Raw genomic sequence first — 23438 nt, 5'->3', positions numbered from 1 at the left:
AAAGCACAGTGACAATCATGCAAACAATTGGAGAGATTGCATAAAAACTACAATCTTCCTCTACAATTGAAAAGAGCAGCTCCTTCCTTTAATGGGTTATTGAGATTTTTGTGTACTTTTAAGCTAAATGTGCGTAAAGGAGAGATCATAAAACTAACAACAGAATTGTTAAGTTTATGAGGATCACTGCAAATGCAATAGCACTACCATGTTTTGTATGTGTTTTTCAAATGACAGCGATCTCTTATTTATATTGAGAATAAGCCATGAAGAGACGTCCCTTCATGGGACATGTCTATTCGTTAATTAGATAATTAATATAATAACAAATTTAATCATAGTCATATGTATGTATGTATGTATGTACGTACATATGTACATACAAACGTACGTACGTATATATATATAATTCTCTCATATAACAATAAACTTATATCTCATATATAATGACCACATATATAAATTATATCTCATATATAATTATATATAGATTTATCCAACTAAAGCTACTAAACATCAACACTTCCTTTTAGCTAGGGACGATAAACACAAGACAAATATTACACCAATGGTAATATTAGGAATGGCAAATTTTAAAAATATCTTTGGTCAGAAGATATTCACCATTTTGATATCACATTTGATATCATGAGTATTGGCCTCCAGAATATTAATACATAATATTCACCAAATACTCTAAGTAACATTTTGATATCATGAGTATTGGCCTCCAGAATATCAACATATGATATTCACCAAAAGCTCTAAGTGATGACCTATAGAATATCAACACATGATATTCACCAAGTATTCAATAAGGTTTGATATCACATCTAATATCATGAGTATTGGTCTCCAAAATATCAACACATTATATTTACCAAGTACTCAATATGGTAATGGCCTACAGAATATCAACATATGATATTCACCAAACAACTATCATATATATATACAAACCAACTCATAGACCATTAAGTGAATGACATCTAGCACTTAGTTGACGCCACCTTCCAACAACTTATGCAAATACAAGTGATAATCATTTGGAAGTCGTCACTTCCTCATGATGTACATAGGGGGTAGGCCAATTAAATCATGCAGTCACATGCATGATACCAAAAGTTTACATGAAGTCAAAACTCCCTCTAACTCTAATATGATCAAGATCTTCAAAGATCAACTGAAACATATCCTTTATCTACTCCTTCATGTGGATTTGTCAAACTCCCTCTGAATCTAATATCAATCTTCCTTTTCCTACAAGAATATCCCTCGATAGAAAGGAAAAGATCAGGGCAAATAGCTCTTATAATATGTAAAGAAATACGAATAAGAGAGACTATAGGCATTAGATGAATGAAATACTTAGGATAATAAATACTTATCTGCACATCCTTGATACAAGTTACTTTATACTCCCATAATAGAACTCTTTATATCAATTCGAGGTGGGTCCCTCTGTACCCACAATGTGTGTCTAGTTGTCAAGGACGTCGAGCACCTCCCTCAATCTCAGTCAAGGTCGACATGGATTTCGGACAAAGGAAGCTTCCAAATATAATGTCATCCAAAGCAACATCCCCGAGAGTCTTGGAATCTGACTACCCTCTGAGTCCTAGCTAGCCATATTTCCTGCCTGCTATGCACAAAGTAATTTGAAAGCTTGTAATCGTCCTCCCGTTGGCTTACATGGACAATACTACTGAAGAGGGTAAGTTTGTACCAAATCGAGGTATGCTTTCCAGTGAATAAATTTAATTTCTTCTTAATTGTCTTTATACTCCATGTGTTCAAGTTTGACTCCTACTCTTATTCGATCCACAATCCTTTCTAAATATGTTCTTTGCATTTTATTGGTTGATTCCTATAGCTGCAATATCCATGTGACAAGATGTTTTGACACAGTGTCATGCATTGGCAAGTCACACCTTGTACATTTCTTTAAGTGCCCGATGCCTTTAGCACCATGCAACCACGTCCCTTCTTATATCTCTCTAAATTGGTCTACACAATTGTCAATGTAGTGCAGTTTGCAAAGAACACTGCACAACTAGATATATTTATAAATACCAATGTGTCTCGAACAATCACTGCGGATATATTTAAAGGATAGCATGACCAAATCACCATAGATGTTTTCTTATGCCTTGCGAAGTCATCACTTCTAATTAACTCTTTTCCTTTATGACATTGGTGGTCTTGTGTTTTATATTGTCCAATATGGCTTGTCTTTACACTTGTTTGCTTGCTCGAGACAGGAACCTGTGGGAGTGCTTGGTGAAAACATTTATGCCATTTGTCACAAGAAATACATTTTGTGATAGCCTGATATGCCCAACTTTAATATATTTTCCACACTCTATATTAAAATCTCTTTCACCTGTAGATTTAAATACTTAATGATATCAACAGGTCAAGTCAACAAAAATAAATAATTAGATTAAAACTTGAAGTCACTGCTTCAAGATACTGCTAACATCTTTGAAGCTCCCCATGAAACTGTGAAAATTAAGATTGTTGCTACAAGACCACGAATTGCCAAACCAAGAGGTATTCACTTTATTGTAAGGTTGGATTATTTTTTCTCTGATTTTGAAAGATATCCATTTCTTCTCATTTGCAGTCTGTCTTGATACCATGTTAAGTTTATGAGCATCGCTGCATATGTAATAGCACTGCCGTGTTTTGTATGTGTTTTCCAAATGACAGCGATCTCTTATTTATATTGGGAATAAGTCATGAAGAGACATGTCCCTTCATGGGACATGTCTATTCGTTAATTAGATAATTAATACAATAAAAAATTTAATCATAGTTATATATATATCATTATTATATTAAATTCTCTCATATAACAATAAACTTATATCTCATATATAATTAACACACACACACACATATAAATTATATCTCATATATAATTATTTATAGGTTTTGCTGACTAAAGTTACCAAACATCAACAAGAATGGTCAACATAAACCCTATTGAAAGATGTATGAAGACCAAATAGGGTTTCATAACTGATAACAATCACAAAGGGGGGATTAGCGCAAAAATATTTTTAGCTATGCAATGAAAATGAATTATGGATGGTAAGTCTCAACATATGAAGAGATAAACTTCTCCAACACATTCAAAGTGACATACTAAAGCCTGCTTATGTATAGTTGCATCATTTGAACAAACTATAAACATTTTTAATAGGTAAATCATGATTTACCAAATGAGACAAAAGGATTACCAATTTAACACATGAGAGATTAGTAATAATAATATAGGATATCCAAAACATATGATTCAAATGATTCTGGTATCATCTTTATAAAAATGTACAAGTTCATAAACCTTCTATACAAAGTACAACAACATAAGTCATTCAAAATTTCTCTGAGAATTTTTACAAAGTTCGTATGTTAAATCATGCAAATTGCTAGTTTTCTAGTAAATACTAAAGATGATAATCATGTTACAGGATCTACTCGTGCTAAGAAGAAAAATATAGAGTGGAGGAGAAAATCCAACAGTGTAGAAAGCTCAATGGTATTGTATCCTGGTACTAACTCTAACAACAATTGAGTCAAGGGCTTTGTCTTAGCGGGAGTATTAACAAGTCAAATCTTATGCCTCATCTATTCCAAAGGGTACCAATTGTAACTAGTTTGTTACCAACAGATAGAATGAAGTATTAATGATGACAAGATGTTTTAATTGATTGATATGTTTTAATTGATTGATGTGTGAAGTACAATGTGATTGCATCAATGATAATTGATTTCAATAGGAATATCGTTTATGATTGCTTGTGGCTTTTAAAGGTGAAATTTTTAATCTTTTGGCACTGTAGCACAAAGAGAAGACTTGAGAATTTTTGTAGAAAGCTTGAGCGAAAGAATCTGCGAAAAGAGTATAGCACCCAAGTTAGTTATTTGAAGTGTCAGTGTGTGTGTGTGTGAAGAGGAAAATGAAGAAGGAAATTAAGATGAAGGACTTTGATCATAGTTGTATCAAATAGTTGGAGTTTGGATTGCCCGTGGAAAGAATGGAGAGAGTTAGAATTCTTGGACTCAATATCTCACAAGAATTTTCATAGTGTGATGATAGCGAGTTCATCTTGTTTGTGTTGAGCTGGTTTCGTGGTGAGACCCTTGTGTTGGACAAATCCTATGTCCTAACAAAGGAAGTAATTGAGGTTATGACAAGTTTGTTTATTGTTGAGCATCGATTAATCACTTGCAAAGAAATCTATTAGCTATGAGGGTGTGCAAGTCATGATGGTGATTGGTAAGGACCAATGTGCATTTCAAATCAATACTATTGAGGATCTGATCGTAAGGTATGTTGGTTATGACATTACATATAAGACACAGTTTCCAAATCGTGACAGTTCAACTTCTATTGTTGTATATATGTCATGTGAGATGGTGAATGATAATGTACAAATGAACTTATGCGAGATGTTATTGGATAACCGAATGCTGAATGTAAAGATGCTGGTTGATGATGTTTATGGTGTCAATTTTGGGACTTTGGTGTGTTTTACTTGGGGGTATTTTCCCACTTTCTATTTTTTCAAATTTTTTGGTCATGTGTTCTTATGGTGTGCTTCAAGACCACTTTTGGGCAGTTTCATACCTTAGCCATTTTTGCCCTTCCTCCTCATTCCAGCCTTGATATTTAGCTCACCACATGCATCTCATTATGAAATTTTTTGTATTAGTACAACATTTTTTACATATTTAGATAAAATATAAAATTATTAAAAAAAATTATCTTATTTTGAAATTTTCTAATCAATTTTCCAAGTATTACATTATATTTGGCCGACCATTCCTAAAGTTTGCAAAAATTATCATCCCTGAAATATGTCCCCATGACACCTCTCTCCAATACTTTATGGAACAATCTAACAAAGTGAGACTATTAATCTAGCTTTCAAGATGAAAGGGGATATCCTCGACAAAAACCAATAAGGGTGTATTTTAGAAACTAGAGCTTGAGGATGACAACACCAAACATCACAAGCATGCATTATATCATAGCTTCGCCCTTTGTCACAATTATTTACTTTGATGGCATCAACAAGCTAGAGCTATCCCCATGGTGTGACAGTAAGGAAGCAAAGAAAAAAAGAAAGAAAGAAACTATATTAATCTCCTCATATAACCAAAAGTAGGTTAAAAGGACTACAAGTTACACCAGTTAATGTTAGAAAGTTCTAGGAAGGGAGAAACCTAGAATAAAAATAATAAAAATAAGACAATAAAGCATTGTGTCACTAACAAATAGCAATGAAGGGAAAACAAGGGCCCCAAAAGCATTTGCAAGTGAAGACTGGAAGGAAGACTTCTTAAATATCCCTTTCTATGTTTGAGATGTAGTTGTTTAAGCCATCATTGGTCACTATGAGAAATAATGCTTGCTGAGTATCCAAGGTTGGAAAGCCACACTAAGATAGCCTAAGAGGAATCTAAGCACTTCTCCTGACATTTAGGGGGTTGTCAAAGTAGCAGAGCCATGTCCCTTGTGTTGGGCGGATATTTTGCAACCGACGGTTTATGCAAATTCAATCGCAAAATAGGTAGACCAATCACGGCGGGTGAGACAGAGTCTCTCCTACCATTCAAGGAAGGCTCCCCCTTCTCATTGTTCCTTGGATCAGCTCAAGGTAAGCAAGAAGCAAAGAGATGGGTTATAGGGTGTTGCTAATATTATTTCTTCTTTCTTTCAGGAAAGAATCCACTTACTAGTGGAGCGGATAATGGGCAAATTGGATCTCTTACACTACACTTCTATCTAAAAGCTAGAAATAGTGATATTGATACCAAACAACAACTCACAGGCTGATTGAGATTAGATCTACGTCTAGTTTAATCTATTTTATAAGAAAAATCTCGACCATTGGGGCACATAGACTTCCAAAAGTAGAGAATTTCTAAGTATTTGCGAGAATTTGAGATAGTAATATAAGCTACAGTCATAGCTTCTAGCATATATAGTATATATTACCACCATTGCTCCTAGTCACAGCTTCAGCTTCAATTGTTTCTTATATTCACTATGCTCTATTAAACATACAATAACAACATGAACAAAAGATAATAGGAACAGATCACGGTCACAACTTCCAATTTGTTCTATTGCAATTGTTTCTAGTCACAGCTTCGAATCCAAATGCTTCTTTCTATTCACTTTTCTTTCAAAATTGTACTACACAATCACAATTACGCTTGCACAAGTTCGACAGAGCTCTCTTGCATATAATAAAGGACGATTTTTACAATGAGGGCACTCCTTATATAGGAAAAAGAAGTGAGAGAAAGAAGAAGAAAAAGGTGAGAGAAACTCAACCACCTCGAAATCAAACTAAGTAAGAAGACTTATTCGATTGCATGTACTGAAGGTTCATGTAATCAAACTACATGCAATTGGATTATATGTAATCTATCTTTTGCAATCTGCAAAGCTTAAAATGCTAAAAACTAAAGGAAAAAGATGGAGAAAGTTGAATCAATCCTAAAGATTGTCAACAAAAGCCTTATACTTAGCAATACAATCATGGAGCATTGGAAGCTCTAGAATCTTCATCTTTTGTGAAATGACATCAACCTTGACTACACTTGCATGAGATGTTTTTACAACCCAATAATTTTCTACGACAAATCCCATAATTGTTTGGCTGCAAATTTATTGTGGCAAACTTGTTCATTGTAGGTGCTCCAAAATCCTCTTAATCAAATTCAGCATTAACTTTGTTAGTGAATTTTGAAGTCATTTCTTCTTTGGTGAACAAGTTGTCATCCTCCATGAATACCTTACATCCCATGAGTCTTAGATCACCCATGATCTCATTCTCCACAAACTAGCACCTTTCAAGGGCTTCCTGTGTTTTTGCCAAAAGCTTTTCCATTACCTGTGCTTTGTGACCATTAGTCTCTGATACTCATAGAACATGTCCATGGATGAAATGACGTTGTATGCAATCAAGACATCCAAATCACCCTCTGCAATTTGATACATGCCCAAATCTTATTTCAAAACATTGGTCTCTTGATTGAAATAGGCAATCATTTCATGAAGCCTTTCTTCAACCCTCTCATACATTCAAGGACTTTGAGCGCATCTTTAATTGTCTGGACTCTCTCTGTGATAGTCTCCTTGAACCAAACCTTAGCTATTTCGGCCCTCCGATTTACCTGAACCTTTTGTCATGTGATGACTGCGGGCTACGAAAATTGTTGGCGAATGATTTCGTGACGATGAACATTCCCCAACCTCAACTGATTTTTTGTCTCCCAAAGCTTGTCATTCTTCTTTGACAAGGTAGAGACTGCATCCTGTTGACACCCCAACTGTGATTGTTTCCCAAGCTCAATTTTGGTGAACTTGTAATCAGATCAATTAAGCTCTTCGGCTGGTTTATCCACCAAAGGTTCTGCAATCTCAACATATTTGATTTTCTCATAATCATCAAGGATTCTTGAGATAACCTTTGCTTTTGGAAGCTTAGACTTGTTTTTCTTTGTAGGGAGATCGTCTAGGGGTAGCTCGATCTTTCTCCTTTCCATAAAGGCAAGCTGAAACTTTCATCTGCTAAGCCTGGGATGGTGGCTATGACAGGCATTGATAATAATTGTATTTTCATTGTCATAGTGCTCGCCTCTGTTTACACAACTAGAACCATGGGTGTTTTTTGGGATGACTCTGTCATGAACATCTCGAACCTTGCGACTGAGGTATCAAGTTGGGAAACTCTTCCCTCTGTGAGAGTTGGAAAATCATCAAACACATTTTCCAAGTTTGCACATTGCTCCATCATGAAATAGGTGGAGATGCAGAAGACATAGGTAGCGCTAACATATTCACCTCGTAAATGGGAATTGTATGCGTGAATACAATGGAAAATGAGTTCGTTTCATGATCTATGGTAGCCAAGAATGGTTCCTCCTAGGCAGGTGGCCCTTGGTTGCTAAGCAGTTGTGGAGGAGATATGATCATTATTTCACCCTCTTCTTCCTCCACAAATTCTTGCGCCTAGAGAGGTGCTTGTGATGAATGTGAGGGTGGAATCACAACTTTTCCACCTTTGAGCTTTGATTTAAAGTTTTACTTGACTCAAAGGTGGATGATCCATCATTTTTAACCTCCACTTGATACTTCTTTCCAATAGGTCTGAAATTGTTGCAATCTACTCTAGGCTTCAAATGGACTCTCTTTAGACCATTGTTTTTCAGCCATTTGTTGGTATTCAGCAAAATAGACTAGAATCTATCAAAAATGGAAGTCGCCTCTTTTTGCTGCCATTGGATGTGAATGAGAAAAAGCTTTTCCAGTTGGTTGTTGTGAAACTCTGGATCTAGGATCGTGTCATCATCCTTAATCCCTTCTGGAACATGAACCATGTTGAAGTCAATGATTTGTCACAAGATAAGCCTACAGTAGTCTATTTTAGCGACATCCTCCATGCAATTAACATGGGTGAATGCCCTTTTTATCTTGGAATGCCTACCTTTGTAATCAAAGTCAAATCAGTGCTTGAAATTCTTTAGGGTGATGAGTTGAAGTTCAGAATCCATGGTTTTCACCTTATACATTGAGGCAAGTGCATATTGGCCAATCAGGAAAGGTTTAGCAGTAGAAATGTCGAATCCTGGCCTGTGGTAGTTGGTTTAATATGATTGTACCTCCATAAGTTGTCTATTCATTTCCATGGCAATTATCCTATTAGTAGGATATTTTGGCAAAGTGTATGGTTCTCCTTCAAAATAACCAACTCTCACGTAAGTGAAAATTGGAAATTGTAGAAAAATACACCAGTATTGATTTACTTTCTCTCACGCCTCATCTGATTCTCTTTTTGTCGCCAAATCCTTATTGAAAAAGCATTTAAAATGCCCGTAAAATGCATCTTGAACCCTTCTATAGTGATGCTTGCTCTATGTTAGAGTGAGTGGATCATAGTAGTTCCAGATGGGAACCAGAGACCAATCTCCCTTGGTAGAGAGTCCTGAGAACGTCCCCATAATTGCAACAATATAGACCAAGTGTGAATTCATGTGGAATGAATATGACGTCTTCACATGAATCAATTGCTCGCATAATGTTGTGCTTATGATTTCTCCCCTATAGATAGGTTCTCCATATTCAAAAATTTGATAGATGAATTTAAACATCCAGGCCTCAAAATGGTTGGATTCCTTAAGACCGTAGTTCCTACTTAGAAGAGTTATCAAATTGTTGACTTCTTGGGAGAAGTCACATCTGTCTATTTGTAATGTCCCCGTCATAAAATAAATGTATTTAATTAAACCTTGTTAATGGGTCAATTGATTTAATATATCTCGAGCCCATTTTTATTTTGTTTCCGTAGTTTGTGTCACCATCGGCTATCTTTGTACACCCTCGGAAAGTTTCCCGACGGGTATTTAAGCACGGCTTGTAGGTAGTCTTTAGGTATGCAATTTGGATTATTTCTTTGTACTACGAATTCTTGTTGGGATTCTCTGTTGTTCGCCATTTCGGAAGTGGAAGACCTTCCCTATTTGGCTATTTTCCGATTTCGGTGGGATTCAACCCTCACCCTATTCAATCATCTATAACACTTCGCTCGGATCTGGCAAGTCAAAGCTTCATTCTTGTTGCAAGTTATTTATTACCTGATATAGATACATATATATTCTCTGTACTTCAACTGGCAATATCTGTGTGTTGGTTCTATGTTGGATTTGTCCCTCTCTAGCATCTTAACATCTCCGTACCTCTCTCCATCATCCATGTAATGTCTTGTCTCCATCCGTACCTCCACCCTTCCACCTCTCTGGCATCTTACTTACCAACATCCTCACCCTTCGTACGGCTTGCAATTTCTACTGTACTGCCTGCTTTATTTTCCCACCGTACAACCCTTAGGATATCTTGTACGACCTCCATTTCACACCGTACGGCCCACCTGTGGCATGGTCTCTAACCATATGGCCTACTATACGGCATACCTGCCCTTCACATCGTACGCCACCCTTCATTTGACCACTGTACGCCCTTTATTTACTCCGTATGGCATCCTTCCCTTGCTTCCACCATACGGCTTCAGCAGCACCTCTACCTGTCATACTCTTGGATACTATAGGGCCATCATTCCCCCTCCCAGACACCGTACAACCAATTTACTTGCAGTGTACGGCCATCATATCCTCTCTGTACCACACCTTCCAGTTACTTATCATTTAACGATATTTGGATACAGAGAAAATTTGTCTTCCCTGGGATTGGAACATTACACTTTGTCCTTGGCCATCTGGAGAAGTTTGGTCTTTTATTGACCAACCATTTGTCATTTGCATGCCTCTGACAATTTGTTTTGTTTTAATTCCACAGCTGCAAGGACATTTCCTTGGATAGATCCACACATTCTAGAGTTGCAAGAACTTTGAAGATTTGTTCAATCACATCTGGATCCGTTTGCATCTTTAACAGTCTTTGACTTGACGTCAAAATGATTCACGCATTCCCACATGAACTCGGGTTCGCAGGATGCCATGGGAACAGTGGATACTAGATGAATGTGACTTCACCTGATATGTTTCATATCATGGCTAGAAGATGTTTCAACCCTCTGCAAGAAATTGGCCATGTCAACATGACCATTCTCTATATCTGAGATCTGATCAAAGGTACATGAAATGTGTGATGGAGTTGCGTGAGCTAACTCCTTATCGTACTGATATTTCATTTTTCCTTTGGCCTTTGGAGGTGTGGACATATCTTGTGCTGCAACGTGTAAATTCCAAAGAGTGAATACATCCTGAAACGGAATTGGATCCATGAAGGCTTTGGATTTTGGGTTGCAATGTCAGAGCTGTGAAGGCTAGGTGTTCAAAGTATGAATTAGATACTTATTGAACACATTTGAAGGTTGGAAATGAATAAAACAGCTTGTATTTTAGGCAAAAATGACCAAAAGCGGGTTTACAATGATGGATTGCATGTAGGCAAAGTGGGGCTTTTGCTTTGGATGGGCAAGAATGCAAGTTGGAAGCATATGGATGTGTATATAATGAGAGTTTTGGTATCTAAAAAGTTTAAACTTTCACCAAAATCGGGTTTATGAGAGGTAATTACATGTGGTGAAAATTCATCATTTTTACGTGATGTAAATATGTAATCCAGTTTGTAAAATGCAATAGCATATGAAAGAATATGGAGTTTGAATGTATTTGGAAAATGGATTGACATGGAAGATGAAATCATGGAAATGTAGTTGCATTCTTGGGTGAAAATCTCCTACTTTTCTCCGAAAAATCAAATCAAAACAAGCAACAAAATATGTACAAAAACTAAAAGCAAAAAGAAAGACATACCTCTTGCTTTGACTCAAACATTGACAAACTCCAAAATGGATGACAAAGAGCCAAAGAATGCAGCAAATTAGCAAACAAGTAAGAAATGCAAGTAAAGTCGAATCCTCACACTTGGAGAGCAATGAGCAAAATTTGGGAGAAGTTCGGATGAACTTGTTCTCTTCAAAATCGGGTTATCCAAGTGTATTTACATGCAATAACCCAAAGTCTTTGAAAGATTCAAACCTTGGCTTCAACTTGGGTTTAGATGATGCAACTACATGTGCAAGATGTTGCTAATGAACTTGTAAATGCAATCCTAAGTGCAGATTGCACTTGTTGAAGAATTTCAATGTTTAAAAAAGTCTTCTTTTGGCAAATCGTGGTCTCAAAGCTGCACTGCATTTGAATGTGATGCAAACGCTTCAAGAATCCCTTCACTTCCAATGTTTTATGTAAAATCAGGTTAGAATGCCCTATTACATGTGTGTTTTGTGTTAGAATGCCCAAAATCGGATGCCCAAACACATGTTTTAGATGGGTAAGACATGCATTTCAGCCAAAATTTGGGTTCTCAAAGATCAAAAACATGCAGCATTTTTGGTGAAAACGCATTCCCTAAAGGCAAATCGGGTTCTTGGAAGGCCTTAGCATGTTTTAAATATGCATTTGCAATGCATACATTTGGACATTTTCACTACATATTTTGAATATGCAATTAGACATTTTCACTCCAAGAGTAAAAACGGGGTCTCCAAGCCCTTTTACAAGGTTTTTGGATGCAAAGGCAAGATCGGGTTCTCCAAGCCTTATTGCATGTCACATTTTTATGCAAACACATCCCTTCAAGCAAAGTCGAGGTCTTGGGAGGTTTTCGCATGTCATGTGTTTGGACTTAGAACAAAATCACACTCTCCCAGCTCAAATGCATGAAGGAAATGGTCATGCAAATGCAAGTCTTTAACTTGGAAGTCAAAATCGCACTTATACATGTCATTACATGTGACATTTTTGGATGTAAATGCAAAATTGGATTTAGAATGATCAAATGCAATTTTTAAATGTGCAAGGCAAATGTATATAACTCATCTATAGACCAAAATCGGGTTTCAAAGAGCCCATTACATGTCATGTTTCCTTGTCTTGCATTTACATTCTATGCACTTACATGTATTTTGATGAAAACTTCACTTCCAAGCCAAAATCACACTCTAGGAGTAATTGAGCGTTTTAAATATGCAATAAATTTTCATGCATTTTCATATTCAAGCCAAAATCGGGTTCTCTAAATGCATTTGCATGTAACTAATTTCAAAAGGGAACATGTAATGAAGTTGCATGACTTAAGTTTTCTATTTAGCACATGTCTAATTGATTTATTGAGCAAATATCACTTAAAGGGGTCAAATATCATATTTACACTATATATTTTACATATTATGTGCAAATATGTTTCAAAAAGTAACATTTCACTTGAATGTTTTAAAATAAAACATTAAAGTAAATCTCGACATCAAATTAGACTATAAAGTGCATAAAGTCACTTAAGTGAAAAATTAAAAAGCAAATCAACATTAAATTATAATATAAAGTGCACAGTAATGACTTAAATCGCTTAAGTGATAGATCTAAAATGATATAGTAAAAAAAAACATAACATAGAGTCATTTTAAGTTATATTTTTCAAAAAGCTCAACTCACCATTAGAATATAAGGCCAATACTTTAAATATGCAATTAAACTTGCACAACTCACATTTTAAGCACTTAAACCTTGATATCTTTTGACTGACAACTCTAATTAAGCACCAAGAGATATTGAATGGAAGGGAAAACCGTGTAATGTTCCAAGTACGGCAGGGCTGAATGAATTTCAAAGATGTAGTTAGGAAATTTGCAATGCGAATGGAAGGACAATGCACAGAGAGGCTGTACGGTGCCTCCAGGAAGGCCATACGGGTGGATGATTTGAGGCCATCCGGTGACCTTAGCTTCTTGGTCGTACAATGGTTGTTTGAAGGTACTAAATGCCATACGCCAAGGAATTGCTCAATCCGTACTGTGGAAGAGAGTGGGTAACGTACAAGGCTATAAGGGATAGCAAGTAGCCGTACGGTGGGGGTACTGGAGTGGCCGTATGGAGCAAGAGTCATAGTGAAGGTGCCAGGCCGTACGGTGTATGGGAAACCATATGGGATGTAGAAGAAGGCCATACAAACTGTAGTGTGCAGACCATCCAGATTATAAATGGTTTTCGTACGGATTGAGGGAGGGAGATGGAAAGGTGCGAGGTGGTTAAAGGATATGAATGAGAAGGCCACACGGGATGTTATGGATATGGTTGATGTGGCACATGGAGATATAGTACGGCAAGGGGAAATGCAGAGTAGTTCAGAGACAATATAAAATGCAATTGCAATATATTTAACACAAATAACATGCAGGTAACCATATACCAAATAGATACACACTTGTGCTGAATAATATTCCACATACAAAGATGTTTTGATTGTCCAGATCCAAACCAAGTACACAGATGGAATAGGGTGAGGGTTGACTCCCACCGAAACCGCATGAGCCAAATAGGGAAGATCTTTCACTTCCGAAATGGTGAACAATTCCGAACTCCAATAGGAATCTGCAGTACAGAGAAATATAATCCAAAGCATACCTAAGACTTCCTACAAGCCGTGCTTAAATACCCATCGAGAAACCATTCCGAGGGTGTACAAAGATAGCCGACAACAACACAAACTTTGAACACAAAAATAAAAATGGAACCGAGATAAATTAAATCAATCGACCCGTTACAAAGTTTAATTAAATACATTTATTTTATGATAGGGACATTACAGTCCTCCTGTCCCAAAATTTGCTTGTCCTCAAGCGAATGCAATCCCGAATGCTGGAGAATGGCTCTCATTCCTACGTTGCGTCATCCAACGGCAGGTGTTGCCAACGTACCAAGTATTCCTTCACAATGCGGTTCTGCAAGGTCTTTTCACGTACTTCGAGGATCTCGGCGGGTTCCAAAATGAGCTTTCCTTTGTTGAGTGGCGGAAGGTCGGTAGCAACTGTGACGTTTTGCCCTATGGCTTTCTTCAGATAGGAAACATGGAAGAAATTATGAATGTGGCTTCCCTCCGAAAGTTCCAGTTCATACGCTACCTCACCAATGCGACAGACCACGCGATAGGGACCATAAATCGTGGCTTCAATTTCTCCTTCCCTGTTCCCTTTAATGAAGATTGTCAGTATGGCTAGAGCCAGAGATAGACCAGATCCCCCACTTCAAAACTCCTCTCTATCCGGCGTCTGTCGGCGTACATCTTCTGTTGATTTTGTACCTGCTGTAGGTTTTCTTTCAAACTCCTCAGTATGTCCTACCCCTCCTGAAGTCAGTCCCTCGCCCTTGGAGCGTGACTGTCACCCAGAACTGTGTCAATGAAGGAGAGGGATTCGTACCCGTATAGAGCCTTGAATTGTGCCATCCCGATGGACATGTGATACATGGTATTGTAGCAATATTCCCCCAGATAGATCCATTTTACCCACGCTCGTTGTTGTGCTGAGACAATTCCGAAGGTAGCCTTAGAGCCATTTGTTCACAATCTCAGTTTGACCATCCGTCTGCAGGTGATAACTTGTGCTTGGTGATAATTCTATCCCTGCTATCCAAAACAATTCTGTCCAGAAGATACTGACGAATCGTCCATCCCAATCACTGACGATGTTTCGGGGCAACCCGTGCAAGCGAAAGACTTTTTTAAAAAACAGATCGGCAACTTGTGCAGCCTGAAGGTCTGAGGGGATGGCAAAGAAATGTGCATACTTCGTCAACCTGTCAACCACCACGAACATACAGTCCTTTCCGTTCACCTTGGGAAGACTTGTTATGAAGTCCATTGATATACTTTCCCACTTATGTTTGAGAATTGGCAAAGGTTGTAGCAGCCCGACAAGAAGAGTGTGTTCGGATTTGTTCTATTGGCAGACCATATATTCTCTTACATACTGCAACACGTCCCCTTTTAGTCCCTTCCATGGAAACCTCTCCCGAAGACTTCTGTAAGTTTTAAGGAAACCAGGGTGTCCAACCAGAGGTGAGTCGTGTACTTCCTTCAAGATCTTCTGCTTCAATTTGGATTTTGGCACCAGGTATATCCGGTCTTTATAGTAGATGATATCATCCACCACTCTGTACCGATCATCATGGGTGTGGCCATCCATTATTTCACAAGCAAATGTATTCTTGGAATATTCCACTAGCAGGTGTGCCTTCCAGTCAGCTGAAATCCGATCTAGTGAGCAGATGGTGAATTTTCTGGACAAGGCATTTGTAACAACATTGTTCTTCCCTTTCACATACTCAATGTCAAAATCAAAAGCCTGAACTTTACTTACCCATTTTTGTTGTCGTTCGTTCAAGTCCCGCTGCTCCAGAAAATATCTCACACTGTTGTGATCCGTACGGATGACAAACTTGGCACCTACCAGATACTGTCGGAACTTGGTTAGTGCATACATGATGGCCAACATTTCTTTGTCGTAGATGGAATACAGGCATTCTGCTAGTGTAAGCTTTCTGCTCTCATAAGCAATGGGGTGTCTATCTTGCTTTAGAATTGCTCCAATGCCTTCCCCGGATGCGTCGCACTCCAAAATGAACGGCCGAGTGAAGTCAGGCAGTGCAAGTATGGGACAAGTGCTCATGGCCTCTTTCAGCTTATCAAAGGTGAGTTGTGCCTTTTCGTTCCACTGGAATGACCCCTTCTTCGTCAAATCCGTTAAAGGTGCCCTGAGTTGAGAGAATCCTTTAACAAACCTCCTATAGTAACTGCACAGTTCGAAGAATCCTTGCAAATCCGTGAGTGATTTTGGGGGGTGTCGGTCGAGGATAGACTGAATCTTCTCCCGATGCACTTGAACCCCGTATTTACTGACAACATGCCCCAAGTACAATATCTCTGTCATACCAAATTCACATTTGGACTACTTGGCAAACAAGGACTATTCCTCCATGATACTCAGAACTTCATTCAGATGCTTCAAGTGCTCCTCCCATGTCCTGCTATAAATAAGATCGTCAAAGAATACCAATAGATACTTACGCAATTGTTTGTTAAAGATGCGGTTCATGCATGATTGAAATGTAGCAGGTGTGTTGGTCAATCTGAATGGCATTACCAGGAACTCATAATGTCCGTAGTGGCAGCGGAAAACCATTGTGTCCTCATCTTCCCTCATTCAGATCTGATGGTATCCGGAACGAAGATCTATTTTTGAAAAATAGACTGCGCCATGCAGTTCGTCCAACAGCTCATCTATCCTTGGAATGGGATACCTATTCTTAATTGATTTTTTGTTCAGCGCGCAATAGTCCACACACATGCACATCGTCCCGTCCTTTTTGACCAATACCACAGATGATGCAAACAGGCTAGAACTGGGACAGATCCATCCTTTCTCAAGCAATTCCTAGATCGTCCTTTCGATCTCATCCTTGAATTTCTTGGGGTGGCGGTACGGTGTGGTTATGACTGGTTTTGCTCTTGATTCCAACTAGATTGTGTGTTCAAACCCTTGGTGCGGTGGTATGCCAGGAGGAATATCCATGAAAGCCTTTTCATGTCTACTTAAAATATCTTGGAGCTCATCATCTTGTGGAGGTGTTCTTTTCCCTTTTATAGGTTTCGCCGAGATGAAACAATGCGCAGCCCACACAACGTCATCGTGCCAAAAGATTGCCTCCATCCGATGTGCAGAAACTTCCTTCAAACCTTCATTCGCCATTCCTCGGAGGACGACCTCCTTTCCGTCAACCACAAAAGTGAAGTCCATTCGTTTGAAACTCTAGGTGTATTCATCAAGGGTCTCCATCCACTATATGCCAAGAATAACTTCCATGTCTGCCAGGTCCACTATAAAGAAGTCCTCAATTACCGTGTGATTCACCATTGTGATGCTCAATTGAGGAACAAGGTTCGTGCAGGGCAGGAAAGTCCCTCCGGCTACCTTGACCTAAAAGCCTGTGTGCACCTCCGTAGGGAGACTTCTTTGTCTTACCAAGGATGAGTTGATGAAATTTAGAGTCGCGCCACTATCCAACATCACCGTAACCCTTTGTCCTTGAAGGGTACCCCGCACACGAAAAACTGTGCACCTCGAGCTGCCAGCCAATGCAATGGCTCCTTCGCGTTGTACCAAAGTGGTAATTCTCTCCGTACGGTTCAGACTAATGTTGGTGTCATGGTAGTGTTGGTTATCTTTCGCCGACATTTCTTCATGTTCGTGTTCGTCCTCATCATCGGATACGACCTCAATGTAGTGGATCTTCCTTTTCCCGAGGCATCGGTGGCCAGGCTCCCAAGGTCCCTTGCAATTGAAACACAATTTCTTCCTTTGGAGTTCCTGTCAGGAAGCTTCATCCAATGACGGCTTCTTGGGCGAAGGTTTGTGCCTCGAAAATGTCGATGGTTTCAGATGTAAGTGACTTCGGGAGGATGAGGATGATGCCAACAACAATGCCATACTTTGTGCCTTACCAATTGCTTCCAACAGGGTAGACGGATTGAATCCCTTCACCCAAACTTTCAGCGGTTCTGCTAGTCCGTCCATGAAGAGCACGACCCGCCTTCTTTCAGAAATGTCTGTGACCAAAAAAGAAAGTTTCTGAAACTCCTCAATGAACTGATCTACCGATCCAGTTTGCCTCAATTGCGCCAAATCTTTGAAATTGAGCTCGGGATCTTTCCCATCAGATCGTTCTATCAATCTCTCCGTGAATTCCGCATATGTCTTTATTCGATCATGCCCTAATGTGATGGTGCCATGGTGCCACCATTCGTGTGCAACTCCCTCCAAGTGCAACACGGCAAATTTGATTGCTTCTTCTTCTAGCATAGGATTCAACTGGAAGTAGGTATCGGCTTTCATTACCCACGCTTGCGCTGATATGGAACCCGATTTGTCAAATGGAGATAGATTTACCTTACTCAACTTTCTCCTAAGATAATTGTTAAAGTATCCTTTGTTTCTACCTCTCGAATCTCTCATTCTCAGATCTACGTAATCTTTGTAGAATATATCTTCTTCAAGGTTTGCATTCTTCCAGTCTTCTCTCATCTCTTCGAAATTTGGTTGTCTCCCTCCGTGTTGTGCCTCCGTCCATGGTGGAAAAGTCGGCATGGAAGGTTGAAAGCGTGCAGGCTGAGGGTTTGGTTTACTCGACACCGAGTCTGCGTTGTGACCATTTTGTTCTCCAAATATTTTGTTCGACGCCAATTTCTTGAGAGTTTCTTCGATGAGTCGCTGCGTATCAGTGATCTGTGCCTGATTCCTAGCCAGTTCCCTCAGTAGTGCCACAAGTTTGGCAGCGGTCGATTCCCGTTCGCAATCATTCGATCAACAGAATTTGTCCTTCTCTTCCGGCTATAAACTCTCATTCACTGTCCACAGACTAGCAGGATTGAAGAGCTTTAATACCACTATAATGTTCCAAGTACGGAAGGGCTGAATGAATTTCAAAGATGTAGTTAGGAAATTTGCAGTGTGAATGGAAGGACAATGCACAAAGAGGCTGTACGGTGCCTCCAGGAAGGCCGTACGGGTGGATGATTTGAGGCCGTACGGTGACCTTAGCCTCTTGGCTATACAGTGGTTGTTTGAAGGTACTGAATGTCGTATGCCAAGGAATTGCTCAATCTGAACGATGGAAGAGAGTGGGTAATGTACAAGGTTGTACGGGATAGCAAGTAGTCATACAGTGGGGATAATGGAGTGGCCATACGGAGCAAGAGTCACAGTGAAGGTGCCAAGCCATATGGTTTATGGGAAACCATACGAGATGTAGAAGAAGGTCGTACGGACTGTAGTGTGCAGACCATCCAGATTATAAATGGTTTTCGTACGGATTGAGGGAGGGAGATGGAAAGGTGTGGGGTGTTTGGAGGATATGAATGAGAAGGTCGTACAGGATGTTATGGATATGGTTGATGTGGCACACGGAGATATAGTACGGCAAGGGGAAATGCAGAGTAGTTCAGAGACGCAATATGTAATGCAATTGCAATATATTTAACACAAATAACGTGCAGGTAACCAGATACCAAATAGATACACTTGTGCCGAATAATATTCCACATACAAAGATGTTTTGATTGTCCAGATCCGAACCAAGTACACAGATGGAATAAGGTGAGGGTTGAATCCCACCGAAACCGCACGAGCCAAATAGGGAAGATCTTTCACTTCCGAAATGGCAAACAATTCCGAACTCCAACAGGAATCTGCAGTATAGAGAAATATAATCCAAAGCATTCCTAAGACTTCCTACAAGCCGTGCTTAAATACCCATCAGGAAACCATTCTGAGGGTGTACAAAGATAGCCGACAGCGACACAAACTTCGAAAACAAAAATAAAAATGGGACTGAGATAAACTAAATCAATCGGCCCGTTACAAAGTTTAATTAAATACATTTATTTTATGACGAGGACATTACAAACCGAAAGCAAGAGTTGAAGGAAACAAAAAGACTAAAAAAATCTAAACATCACTCAAAAATGCAAAAAGGACTTTGAAGGCCTCAAAAATCAATTATAGGCTAATGAACTTAAAAAACTGAAAAGACTTGACGAAAGCCTTCAGTAAAAAGATTCATTATATTAATTGAGAACAGTTAGTTGATCAACTTGGCCAACTATATAGTGAATTATCTCAGAGCAACGCAAAACTCAATTGAAAAGCTCTCGTACTCTTACCTATATTTTGTGGTGACAAAATACAGGACAACAGCTTGTGCATCTACACGTCACTGAAATTGCATAATTCTAATTATATGTTTGATGATGCAGATACAACTTAAAATGATTTCTATGAAATGCTAAAATAGGTTTGAGTAGTTTATAAACTCAAAGTAAGACCTATAATTTCTTCAAAGGTAAGACAATCTCACATTAGATTCCTAGATCATGTGTTATTAAACTTACAATAGTTTAGTTTTACTTGAAGAAGCCAAAATGTAATATTATATAGATGAAGTTCAATGTATTTTACTACGAGAATGTTTCCAAGTAGCCACAATAAAGTTTGTGCCACAAAAATCCATTACAGGGAGGTCACTTATTGACTGTAAAACAAATAATACACCATAGAACATAGTAAAATTGCCTCTTTACAGGAGTTGTGGAATGTGAACCTTCACTGTGTCATTTACCATGTACTAACATAGAAATGCACAGTAGCACAAAGATAAGTATCACTGGAAAGTTCATAATACCATCAATTGATTCCTTATATAAGCTCATGATTTAGTTTTTGTTATAATATTATATATGTCTTTCTCATTTATTATCTTCTAAGGGACATACTCACTTTAAACAGATGCATAGATTTATCTAATCTAATGGCCTCTTCAAAGCTTATGAAGCCACAAAGAATATAAAATTTAACATTCAAGAGAAGGAAAAAAAATGCATAACAATATAACCATGTAACTTTTGGAAACAAGCTGACCTTTGCTTTCTCTGTGCATTGATTGCTACAAAAGTTAACCTCGTTTTGACTGTATTGTAAAGTGTTTGTGGATGACTTCACTTCCCCCCACTGCGAATTTGAAAAACTTTTGAGCCTCCGCAAACAATAGTAGCACACCTAGTAGGATTGAAAATATTTTTAAAAGATCTGATATTAGCTGAACCCTAAAAGATTGTGCCAAATGAGTTTTTAGAGCTTAGAAGCATCAATGACTGCCATATCAATAGAAAATAACTTTAAGATACCATAAGTATACAAGGAATGTAAAACCAATCTGAAAATTATCACAGTGGAATATAGTTTTAGTAAAATTTAATTAGGGATTGTAAAAATGTTTATGTTCTTTCAGCTTTGTTTGGGCATTCTCATTTATACAATGTTTATGTCTCATTAATATACTTAATTTCAGAAGAAAAAAGGAACATTATGTTATGTAGATTCTATATGGTGCAATGCACATAATTATTTGAGTTCTTCAATCTTGGGATCATAAATTGTATTCTCTTAATTGCAGTCTTATTTTTATGGAACACTAATATTAATTGGATTCATACATAAGATGCCATGGGTTCCATTAATGATTGTCTAGATTTATGTAGAATTCATACACAAGATATGACTAGGTTCCTTATGTTTCATGACTAATCTGACAATACTTTATAAAGCGCAAGTATATGCATCACAAGATGCAATGACCACTTGTAAAATGAAAGATCTAGTAAACAAATTGTAGAAGCTATGAACTTATATTGTATAAAAAATGTAACCTGCACAGTTCTATATCAGCTGAGAAACAATCAACTCGATCTCGCATTGATCGGTGAAAACTGATCAAATGGGTTTAAAGAAGCAACATCATAAAAGAAAATTAGTAGTCAATTTTTACCAAGTCAGCGAGATCGACAAATTTGAGGTTAACCAAGCATTATAACTAAAAAGTACCAAATAAGAGATTCAAGAACTTTAACGCAGTACTATTAAAATATGGAGATTATATAGAAAATAAGAGTTCATGAATAAGTCTAGGTTTGTGGTAGACCTATGTGGTAGACTCTCAATAAGCTTGAATACTTCCTTTTGCATTAAAGGTTCAAGTTTTGGATTGACTGGTCTTTGCTTCTGCCTTATAGGCTTGGAGTTTGGCTCTAAATCAATGGTGTGTTGGGCAAGCTATGGATCAAAACCCTTAAGATCTGGATACTCCCATGCAAAAATATCATTAAATTCTTGAAAAAGCTAAACATAAGACTGTTTTTCTTCTGCAGAAATTACCTTTCCTATGATGTCCCCGACGAAAAAATAAATGTAATTAATTATTTTGTGTAACGGGCCGATTGTTTTAATTTAACTCGGACCCAAATTTAATTTTTTTCATAGTAGTTTGTGTCGCCGTCGGCTAATCTTTGTACACCCTCGGAAAGCTTTTCCCAATGGGTATTTAAGCACGGCTCGTAGTAGTCGATAGGTATGCCTTTGACTATGTTTTCTCTGTACTGCGGATACCAGTTGGAGTTTGGCATTATTCGCCATTTCGGAAGTGAAAGACCTTCCCTATTTGGCTTGCCCGATTTCTATGAGAATCAACCCTCACCCTATTCCGTTCGTGTTCGTCACTTTTGTATTTGGCAAGTTGTGGATTTAATTGCAAAATTTTGTTCCTGTTGGTGAATTGGTGGGTCCTGCGTATGCAAATTATGTATGTCTCTCTCTACTTCTCTATATAATTGGAATTACTGTAGGCATTATAGTCTGACCGTACGGCTTCTAACTCCATTCCAATTTACTATATCACTGTACGGCTCCTTTGACATCCCTCCATTGTGTACGACATTCATTCTTTCATCTTATCCACCGTACAGCTTATATTAGGCACCATACGGCCTGTTTGATATCACCGTACGGTTACCCCTTTCGTACGGCCACACTCCCCCATTTCTTCACTCACCCGTATGGCATCCAATCCACTACTCCCTACCACTGTACGGCCTCAATATTGAGGTACGATGTTTCACTACCATCCACTAAAGGCACCGTACAGCAATTCATATATCCTGAGGCTTATTCCGTACACCTAAATTCCACCGTACAGACTCTCCCCTCTGCGGACAACATACGTCACTCTTCCAAATCGCACCATACGGTTGGTTTTCAGCTGTACAAACACTCTCAGTTTCCTTGAGAAATCTGAATTTGGGCATCCTAACCTCTGCATAAGGGACGAGAACATTACAATGGTATCAGAGCAATCGATCCTGCCAGCCTGTGATCGGTGAATGCGAGTTTATAGCTGGAAGAGAACAAGGACACATTCTGTTGATCGAATGGCTGAAGAACAAGAACGGGAACAAGAACCGACAGGTGCCGAACTCATTGCACTTTTGAGAGATCTTGCGCGGAACCAGGCACAGATCACTGATACTCAGTGGCTTATGGAAGAAACTCTCAAAAAGTTGGCGGAAAACAAAATTTCTGGAGAACCGAATGGACATAGTGCAGATTCGGTGGCAAGCAAATCACACCCTCACACTGCACACTCTCGACCATCCATGCCGACTTTCCCACCAC

The 23438-nt window shown here is 38.4% G+C and overlaps 1 protein-coding gene across 4 annotated transcripts in view; it reads right to left on the bottom strand.

The window, feature by feature from the left end:
- LOC149577058 (histone-lysine N-methyltransferase ATXR4-like) overlaps positions 1-23438 on the bottom strand; it is a 237839-nt gene that overhangs the window by 167324 nt on the left and 47077 nt on the right. For 2 of the 4 annotated variants that reach the window (XM_089821834.1, XM_089821841.1), the window contains exon 3: positions 20853-20990. The exons of the other annotated variants lie outside the window; for them this stretch is intronic. In XM_089821834.1, the coding sequence (XP_089677960.1) occupies positions 20853-20990 (138 nt within the window). The remainder of the gene's footprint in view (positions 1-20852; positions 20991-23438) is intronic. 4 annotated transcript variants of the gene reach the window in all.

This window comes from Cupressus sempervirens, chromosome 1, assembly GCF_028749045.1.
Source record: "Cupressus sempervirens isolate cs-2001-9-10 chromosome 1, ASM2874904v1, whole genome shotgun sequence".
Lineage (NCBI taxonomy): Eukaryota > Viridiplantae > Streptophyta > Pinopsida > Cupressales > Cupressaceae > Cupressus > Cupressus sempervirens.
Note: the sequence above shows the minus strand (reverse complement) of the source record. Positions and strands in the feature narration are given on the sequence as shown.